The 10,520-nt window shown below is 43.1% G+C and overlaps 1 protein-coding gene across 1 annotated transcript; it reads right to left on the reverse strand.

Annotated features, from left to right (window-relative positions):
- Window positions 1-421: 421 nt before the first annotated feature.
- On the reverse strand, window positions 422-10,314 carry LOC143825398 (vomeronasal type-2 receptor 26-like). The gene is made up of 6 exons (XM_077313427.1): window positions 10,082-10,314; window positions 9,299-9,590; window positions 8,828-9,196; window positions 6,426-6,653; window positions 3,990-4,116; window positions 422-1,323 (listed from the first exon to the last, which is right to left on the reverse strand). The coding sequence occupies exons 1-6, from the start codon at window positions 10,312-10,314 to the stop codon at window positions 422-424; spliced, it is 2,151 nt and encodes a 716-aa protein (XP_077169542.1).
- Between the last annotated feature and the right edge of the window lie 206 nt (window positions 10,315-10,520).

The raw sequence follows: 10,520 nt of genomic DNA on the forward strand, positions 1-10,520 counted from the left end.
ATACATTGTGATAAAGACATAGATTGATTACATGTACCCCAGACGTAACTCTAACCTCATTGTTTGAGACCTGAGCCAGCCTGGTAAAAAATTATTTTGGAGGTCATTGATTCATAGGATCCCCAGAACACAAAAATGTCCTGCCAACACTTAAGACACAGATATAAACTTAATATAATAAAAAGAGCTATACCAATTCAAATGCAACAATTTTGGATATGGAGTTTTATAAGCTGTACATCTGTGGCACTTTGATAGACTTGATAATTAACTTTAAAACTAAGGAAACAACTCTCTGAGAATTTAAATCGATCCATGCGAGTACAAATGCCAACCATTTGGATACATAAATTTAGGAATTGTAGGTCTGTCCCACTTTACAAGAATGCACACGACATAATATAGAGAATAACATGTTCTATCAATATTTCTTCTTTACAAGCAGCTTTCTGTTGTTTAGTTCAGGCCTCAGGACAATGATATAAATTTTGGGGGAAAAAATGCAACCAAGTAAGCCGGCACTAGAGATTAAGATGGAGAAGATCTCCACAGCCACCATGGATTTCCCTTTGGTGCTCAGGTAGCTTGGAATAAAAGACAGCCAAACACTGCAAAAGAGCAACATGCTGAAAGTGATAAACTTGGCCTCATTGAAACTGTCAGGCAACTTCCTGGCTAAGAAAGCCACTATGAAGCTGACTGCAGCTAGGAAGCCCATGTAGCCTAGGACACAGAAAAACATGGCAGCTGAGCCCTCATTGCATTCCAGTATGATTGTCTCCTTCAGTGAATACAGGTCCTTATCTGGGAATGGAGAGGAAGTACTGATCCAAAGAACACAAATGCCTACTTGAACAAGGGAGCAAGAAAGGACAAGAGAATACGCTTGTCTTTTCCCCACCAATGGCCTTAGCCTAGAGCCCGGTTTGGTAGCCACAAAGGCCAGAACCACAGTGAGTGTTTTGGCCAGTACAGTAGAAATAGCTAATGAGAATATGAAGCCAAAACTTGTTTGTCGGAGAAGGCAGGTCACTTTTCCAGGCTGACCAATGAAAAGCAAGGCAGAGAGGAAGCAATGAGCAAGGGAGATGAGAAGAAGATAGGTTAGACTGCGGTTGTTGGCTTTGACTATGGGGGTATCCTGGTGCTTCATAAATATTCTAAGTATCAAAGCTGTGATCAGGGAGAAAGTAATAGCCATGGTTGCTAAGATGATACCTATGGGTTCTTCATAAGAAAGAAAGCTTACATCCTTGGGGACACATTGAGTTTTGTTGTAATTCGAATAGTCACCCAGCGAACAGATAACACAGTTATCCATATCTGGAATGAGAGAAAGAAAGTTTGTTGAATTATTTCCAGATTCTAAAATGGTTTGTTTTTGATTTAATGGTTATTCCAAACATTTTCTCTGAATTCACTTTTTACAATTTTGCTTCTCCATCCAGTTTTCCTAACTTATGAAAACATCTTCGTAATAAAGCAAATTCTTAGGGGACAGCTAAGAGTCAGAATAATTGATAACTACACATTCAGTAAAAACTAAGTTCCTAGGCTTGATTCCTAGGGTACAACGGGCTTATCCACTACTACATATCCGACTTCCTTGAGGTTCCTGTCAGGATTTCCTCATTCAGTGCCTCTAGCCGCTACACCCTCAGTGCAGGGTAGCTCTGAAGTTTCAAGGCCTTACATTCCCTAGTGTATAAACCCTAATGCTCCTGGAAAGGAATTCCATTTCCCACATCCTAGTGAAAGTATGGTCCAGTCATATCCCTGACCGCCAAATGAGTCTTTCCACTCATCCTTCTTCCTAATCTGTCCTTCCACTTCCTCCTGTCACAAACAAACACTGGTTGTCTTGGCTTACACTTGAGTAGTCTTTTATTCCTTAGGACTTCTCTACTGATAAGGTGAATTTTACTCGCTAGAAGAGAACTACAGACAGTCATTACCCATGTCTGACATTTAGCTCATTCTTGGGTCAAAAGCCTGCTTTTCTCTAGTCATGGTAGATTAAGAGAATGGGCTACAGCAGTGGTCCTCAACCTTTTTATAACCGGGGACCACTCAACGCTTGACAATTTTACTGAGGCCCGTGGGGGGGGGTAGTTTACTCCTCTACTCTCAACCACTGCCCTAACGCTCTCTGATCGCTATGGTAATGTTTAAACATCCCTTCAAAATAAGATACAGACACGCCACAACAATGAACATAAGGAACATTTTATTTTCATGGAAATTTTAACTCATGACAATGACAAATCAATGGGAACCCTGAGCTTGTTTCTCTGCAACGAGATAGTCCCATCTGGGAGTGATGGGAGACAATGACATGAAGTATGTTGTAAAGGGGGATGTAAAGGGGAATGAAGTAAATGGCCGGGGGGGGGGGAAGAAGGCATCCTTCATGGCCCACCTCCAATCAGTCAACGGACCACATGTGGTCCACAGCCCACAGGTTCGGGATCACTAGTTTACAGTGTTAGACTAAGGCCTGGGAGACTGAGGTCGAAATACCCATTGTGTGATGGAAATTTGCTGTGGTGACCTTGGACCAGTCACATTAATTCACCCCAGTCTATTTATAGGGTCCTCATGAGTATAAATTAAAAGTGAGGAAAACAATGTTATCTTTTTGAGTTGCTAACTAGCAGAAAGGGAAATAGGAATGAAGGAAACAAGGAATGTCAGATATACATGTTCTTAGATTATGCATGTTCTTATAACGATTACCGAAGTACATATTTTTCAATGGTTGGAATTATTAAAACATAACACAGAAATACTACAGCTGAATTTCCAGTTATAGACTACAATGATAATAACCTATATGACTATTATGGTGAACAATCTTGAACAGCATCCCTATTTTGAACAATGGGACAGGAGTGAAAGTGAAGCATATGCAATTGAGATTGAGGGTTCGTATGTTCACATCATGAAAAAGGGTCAAAGAATTACCTGCAGACACCATTGGTGCCATAGAGGAGAAGATGGCAGGAAGATGCACCAGCCAAAGACCCCTAGCACCACGCTTGGCAGGCCAAGTATTGATGTGGTGAACCCATGATGTCAGAAACAATGGGTAGGCACAGGGCACCTTAAAAGGTGCCACATGGTAGGGGTTCAGCATTCTGCACCAGCCTTGCCACCAGAACAGCTTCCCTCCAACCCACCCTGTTTCATTGCCTAATATGTTTATGTATGAATGGCCACTGTAAAATGTCTTTGAATTGCATTTTGTCACAGCTGGTGGTTTGGGCATGGGATGTAGCCAGTTTGGGGAGAGTTTGGTCTGAGCATTGGACTCCCCAGGTTTGGGGCCTCCTTATAAGTCAGCAGGTCTGCAAGCAGGATTGACCTAGCTGGGGAAGCATAGGGCTCAGAGTGCCATGTAGCCCAGAGTGAAACCAAGGAGGATGTGGGTTCCTCTTACTGGCACCCCGGTGTTTACAGTGCTGGTTAGCCTTTGGTGGGGCCAAGTAAAGTGTGTACTTCTTCTTGACATCCCACGTGGACACATGCCTACAGTGGGAATCCTGCAGCAAGGGGATCTGTGTTCCTAGTCGGGGAACCTGTTGGGCCCCAGAGTGCCACTGTACATTTCCCTTAGGTTGGATCTCAGTGACAAGGAGACTTGTGTTCCTGGTGCAGGAACCGGATGGGCTCCAGGGCATTGTTCTTGTGGTCAGTTGACTGCAACTCAGGTTCCCTCTCCTATGCTGCACCCACACTCCTGAAGAATAACAAAGTGTCTTCCTTGAGCCCAAGGTCCCCTCCTGCAAGTCAGTTCCTTTGCTTTATAATCCTGGATTATTTTTCTGTTCAGATGAAGGTTTGGGAACCTTTTTCATCAACCAGAAAAGCAAACAATAAGTAAAGATGGTGCAGATGTGCCCAGAAACTACAGATCATGTATTGGATATTGGATTTATCTGAATATAATATTATGTATGATTGACATTTTTGATCATTCACTATCCTACCTATCTGTTCAGAGATCATCCCATCTGGACACGGAACACAGTCATAGCAGCAAAATGTCTTTCCCTCCTTCTCTTGTCGGCTGTAACCTGGAAGGCAGTGGTCATTGCACACAGAGAGTGGTAGAACCTGCCCAGAAGCAGAAAGGGAGATTGGCACATACAAAACGACCCTGAGAACTTCAGATGAGCACTATATTTGCTGTTAACACACTCTCTTATAGTGTTGGAGATGAAAAAGAGCTGGGTTTTGTACCCCAGTTTTTAATACCCTAAGGACTCTCAAAGCGATTTATAGTCACATTCCCTTCCTCTCTGCACAACAGAAACCCTGTCAAGTAGGTAAGGCTGAGAAAGGTGTGAGAATTGTGACTGGCCCAGGCTCACTTAGCTGGCTATATGTGGAAAAGTGGATAATCAAAGCCAGTTCTCTAGATTAGAGGCCACCAGTCTGCACCATTATACCAACCTGACTATTTAAGTAGGAAAATCTAGGAAATCTGGTTTCAAATCATAGAGTCATGAAAGCTCACTTGTTTTACATTTGATTAAATACTTTGGCCACATCACAAGAAGGAAAGACTCCCTGGAGAAGAGCCTAATGCTGGGAGCGATCGAGGGCAAAAGAAGAAGGGGACGACAGAGAATGAGGTGGCTGAATGGAGTCACTGAAGCAGTCGGTGCAAACTTAAATGGACTGGTAGAGGACAGAGGGAATGGTAGAGGACAGAAAGGCCTTGAGGATTATTGTCCATGGGGTCGCGATGGGTCGGATAGGACTTCGCACCTAACAACAACAACAAGTCTTTCCCAAATCAACTTAATAGGGTTTTGGTGGTTAAGATTAAATGGAGGAGAGGAGAAAATCGAGAAGTGTGGATAAAATGAAGGGGAAAAAGCTTTATGTAAGCTATCAGAGGAGTTCACCATCCAGTCTGGAGTGTGCCAAAGAGATGTGGTTTCTCCATTGAATTTTAACATTGTAGTTGATGCCATTATGAGGAAACTATTCAAGAATACATGTGGAGTTCAGTATGGCCAAAACACATAACTGACAGATCTAATGTTTGCAGATGGTACCATATTTGCTGATACATATATAGAGGCTACTAACATCCTCTATGACATTGCCTGAGTCACTCAGTCTTATGGCTTAACAATAAATGTGAACAAGACCAAAGCCATAACCAGAGATGAATTACCAACAAATTTGTACCTCAAAGGAGGCCAAATTGAGCAAGTCCAATAATTTAAATACTTAGGCTCACTGGTGCAAGAAAACCCGCCAAGAGTCATCTACCACTGAAGCCCTCAATAGGATTGGCCAACCAACATCAACCTTTTGCCACGTTCAATTGGTGCCTCTGGAAGGAGACAAACATCTCTTCCGGACACTAATCTGCCAATCCTCCTATATGTATCAGAAACGTGGACTTTACAAAAACCTGACATAAAAAAACTCGATATCTTCCAAAAGCGATGCCTGGGGCAGATCCTGGGTGTCTTTCTATGTGATCATAATCAAAAAGAGACAATTTAGGACAAATGTGACAACCAACCGCAAATTAAAGAACAAATCCTATAGTGCAGGCAATTTCTGCAGGATGAACACCAGCAGACTGCCTCATAAACTCCTCCGGTGAGAACAACCAACTGAAGGGCAGATCCAACGACTGTCACCAAAGACAACATGGCTAAACAGATTGAGGAAGACCTTAGAAACCAGCAATTTTTTATCCATATGGCCAAAACAATTGTAACCAATTACTAAGAGTGGAAATATTTTATAAACAAGGCAAACAATCCAGCGGCACCTACAGCAGCTTATTGGCTGAGAGGACAACCTGCTTCACCAATTGCAAGCCAAAGGATACAAAGAAGAAGAAATGATGTCAGCTGCACTGGATCCCGTTAGGGAGAAAGCCAGATTATAACAAAGACAATAACAAATAAGCCTGCAGAAGAGTTAGAAGGTCAGATGAAAGAAAGGTTGCTTGATAAGTGGGAAGGAAAGAAAAATACAGTGAACAGGGAGAAGATTTAGGGGCTTTCAGGTGCAAAGAAAGAGGACATAATGAGGGTAATCGTTAAACAAACACAAGTATTCAAATATTTGATTACTTGTAATTCTGTAGATATTGTTTAATATCATTGTCTGTGCTTATAATAAAGTTTATGGAGAAAATTTACATTTTTAAAGTGGTGAATTTTGTATTATCAATAAAGTATAATATCAGCATGGGCAATCCTGGAGAATCTGGAACCTGCATGAAGAAAGCGGAAGTGGAATCCAGATGATAGGAAAGAAGTGAATGGGGTGACTTTGAATATAAATGCTGGTAGGCTCCATATTCTGAAATTAAAACTTGACTCCTAGCGTTTTCATATAGACAAAATCAAAAGAGAAAATAGTTTTTCCTATACATGAAGATATCCCACCTGATTAAATGTTCTGTGCCACACAATCTGATCATCATGAATGGTCAATTCATCTCCTGGAGGAGCCCAAGGATCAAATATTCCAACTTTTAGTCTAAGGAAGGAGATATTTGGGAAAGTGACCCAGTTTGTCACATCAAAACCACCTTTCAGTTCCCCATTTTCTTTAAATTGTATTGTATCACCAGCACTATTGTTGAATATGATGCTCCTTAAAAAACTATTCAGCTGATTAACCAGAAAAAAGGAAATAAAATGTAAGCAGGAAATTAGAAACAAACCAATACTTTTGCAATTTCTTGAATTTCCAAGACCCAGAATATCTCCTGTAGACAACAGGATGGACAGTATCCTGACCTATACCGAGAAGAAAGGAGTACTATCTTTAACTGCTCTTGCAGAGCGGATAAAAAAAAGCATTAAGGGTCCCGAGGGCGGGCCCTGTCTGGGATGAGGAAGGTTGCCGATAGGCCCCTTCTTCTGGACTGACAATCAGAGAGCCCAAATGGCAGGCGCTTTGAGCTTGCCGATTGGGCCCTTTGATTGTCAGTCTGCCGGCAAGGGACCAATTGTGAGCCGTGCACAGAACGGCTCGCAATTGGTCCCTTGCCGCCGGACTCATGAATCAGGAAGCACGAAGCACCTCCCAATCTGCCCCACTCCGAGTTCGGCCGAGAGGGCAGGTCTCTGCCTGCCCGCGCCCCCAGGATGGGCCAGTGGCGGCGGCCATGGCACCGGTGCTGGCTGCAGCCACGGCTGCCAGCAGGACGCCTTGCCGCTGGCCCGCACAGGTAGGAGTGGCCCGTGCTGCCACCCAGTGCCACCACACATAGCAGCAGTGGTGGCAGCGCCCGCCCCGCCCGCACACAGGAGAGTTCGCCGGCTGCCCCATGCTGTCAGGAGTGGTCGGCGGAGCACCGTGCCACAGTGACATGTCACCCACTGGCTCACACAGCCAGCAGCGGCCGATGGAGGAAGCTCGGAGAGTGGAGGCGGAGGCACCACCAGTGGCGGCGCACAACGCAACGGCAGCCCCGCCCACTGCTGAATACCCGGCCCGTCGACTGCGTCCTCGCCTCCAGCCCACCCGCTGCCATTTACTCCGCCCCCACACAGACAGGTAGACTGTGGCGCGGGGGGGGGCCAGGACGAGACGGCACTGGCTCGCAGGCCACAATGCGCCCGGCCTCAGGTCCACAGCCTGGCCCCACAAAGCCAAAGAGCCGAAGAGCCACCCCACCAAACCCGCGTACCCCGCTATTGCCCGTTGTATTTGGAGTACAGCAGGCTTATTTTCAAGTTCATTAATAATAAAGCAAAATTGAATTTCATGAATGAACCTATTTGAGCATGGGTCAAAATTTTCCTCTAAAGTAATAGCACCACCATTAGAATATCTTGTCATATTGAGACCCAGATCTCCATAGTTCATAGGTCCTTTAGCCAGTTTTGACTGGTTCACCATATATGAACCTTCCTTATGAGGCTTCCTTTGGTCAAGATTGCTGATGCTTCAGCTGTTTGCAAGCTGGTAGGGTGTAATGCACTCTATGTGGATCTGCCTCTGAAGGGTGGTCAGAAATTTATCTTGGTCCAGCAAAGTTGTTACTACACTTAACATAGTGCTATCAAGATGGTTGGAGAAGAATAATATGGGCTACTGTATCTTACCTATTAAACTCTTAGTGATCTAAGATAGTTATTGATATAACAATTTCATTGTTTGGATCATATTTTTATAATACTTACAGTATACTGTCCCTTGTATCTAATATATGTTTAGAATGCTATTTCAAAATACGGATATGGAGATAAGCAATATAAATATTTAAAATGAAATAAATAAATAATTCAAGTCAGCTGTGAGAAAATGAAAACGTGTCTTTGTGATGTCATATGTGAGAGGCAATCACCTGCCAGGGATGCACATCACAGTAAACTAGACTCTTCCCTTTTTCGCTTGTTCTGTGCTTAGATTGGAATATGTAGGTGGCATGCAAGGCATGTGCCACTGCATAGACAGCATTGTAGACATTATAGCTGTGGCCAGTCATGCTCATTTCAAACAAAATGACTGGAATAGAATCCAGCTTCTCATCTCCAGAGCACATTTTCTTGCTGTCCCCATGAAGATGTGGATTCCTCAGTGAACAACTGAATGCCTGCTCCCAGAAGTTCTCAATAAAACCATCTCCTTCTGCCCAGGAAGGGCTTATGGACTGCTGGAACATTTTGAATCCTGGTGGCTGATTTGAGTGAACTGCAAGGGATAGGGCACCATGGAAGGTTTCTACATCCCAAGCCCGTTGGAAGGACACTGATTCAAAATCCCAGTGGCATGTGATGATCCACACCTTATGCAGAGGAGGAAATGAAATAAAGGTTCTTAAAACCAACATTACTCGCAACATGAACATGGATGAATTTTCTCCATAAACAAAATGCACATTGGCTTTGGTCTGAGTGAGAACAGTTATATATTCTGCCTTCTTAATAAGCACATCCAATGCTTCTTGGAAATAAGTATGTTTTGGTAATCTTATAGTGAAGTCAAAACAGATGCCATTCTCAGAAAACATTGGCAACAAGATCTGCAAGAACCTGTCCCCATTGTCATCTTCTGCAACAAAGAGCACAATCCATGTCCATTTGAAGTGGAGTAATAACTTGATAACTCCAAAATATTGAGTGGCTTCATTTGGAACCATCTGATACAAAGAAGAAAGGAGAAGCTGGTTACCCTGCCTTGGTGTAAATGATCCATAACAGAGCTGGGGAAAAAATAAACAAAATGTAAAGACCATTCAATCACATATCAAAGCACAACATTTCCACTCCATCCTGTGGGCTGCACCCATATATGGATGCCCTACCTGTGGTATCTTGTATATGTTGAGTGTGGCAGCCATATTGGCAGACAACTCTGAATCCAGTCCTCCAATAACTGCAATCTGATTGCTCTGTGTATCACACTTGAAATTGGGGAGAAACTTGTCCTGTGAAGAAAGCAAGCTCAGGGTGGCTTTATAGGTCATCCTTGCCAAATAGTAGCTGTTGAGAATGTGGAAGCCCAAGGTGATGTTTGGTAAGATATTGGGATTCTCATTAATCTCTTTGACAGCAAAAGCCATGGCCAGATTATGCTGGTAGTTCTTTGTTACCGATCTATAATGAGAGTTATAGATGAGCTCGAAAACCAACAACAACAACAACAAAAAACACAAGTATTTATCTTCCCTTAGCACTGGTCCTCATTTTACAAGCCCCACAACCTGGTACAGCCAAAGGCCTCTTGTCCCACAGGATAAAACCATTGTGTACTTTCCCCCCACTAATTCCCAAACCAAACAAATGATAACATCTCTTTGAATTCCTTCACAACCATCCTAAGGAAACTCTTTTCTGTGAAGCCTTGGTCATATCTCTTTATTGTTATTTTTGTTGTATTTAAGTACATGCTATGGGCAGATAAGCTCTTTCCCTTCTTCCTTCTCTCCAATCTACTGCTTTCTGGTGTTTTGCTGTCTTCTGTGCATCAAATTATAGGTGTGTTCACAAGTCAGAAGCCAATCTACCTTTTTCTTTACAAATACTGTACAAATTGAGGATTTCAGTAAATGAATAAATGGTAGAAAGAGTAATTATGATTTTCTTACATTGGTTCAGAAACGAACAAGAGTTTAGGCAGCTCTTTAAATGACGGAGTCTCATAAAGGTAGAAGACCTGAGAAACAATCTCACCCACAACCAGGTCACCAGGCTGATAAAACGCATGAGGAATAGGAAGAAGGTCAACAGGCGTGGTGTATTCAAAGGGATGCTTCTTGCATACAGCTGGGCACAGCTTGAAGAGAAGAAACAGCAGTGCCAGGATCATCCTTCTTACCATCTTGGCCTTGATTCCCTGATGCCTGCTGTCATCTGATGTGTTCTCAGGATCAAAACAATGCAATTAGCAAGTAGCAGGAACGTGACTGAGGTCAAAGCAATGCAATGAGTTCGTCCACTACCAATCTCCCCAAATGATAGAATACACCACTATAATATGTAAATAAAAATTGTTCTTTTTTCCAAAATGAAGTGGAAGTGAGACGT

The sequence above is a fragment of the Paroedura picta genome, chromosome 16, assembly GCF_049243985.1.
Source record: "Paroedura picta isolate Pp20150507F chromosome 16, Ppicta_v3.0, whole genome shotgun sequence".
In the NCBI taxonomy this organism is placed as follows: domain Eukaryota; kingdom Metazoa; phylum Chordata; class Lepidosauria; order Squamata; family Gekkonidae; genus Paroedura; species Paroedura picta.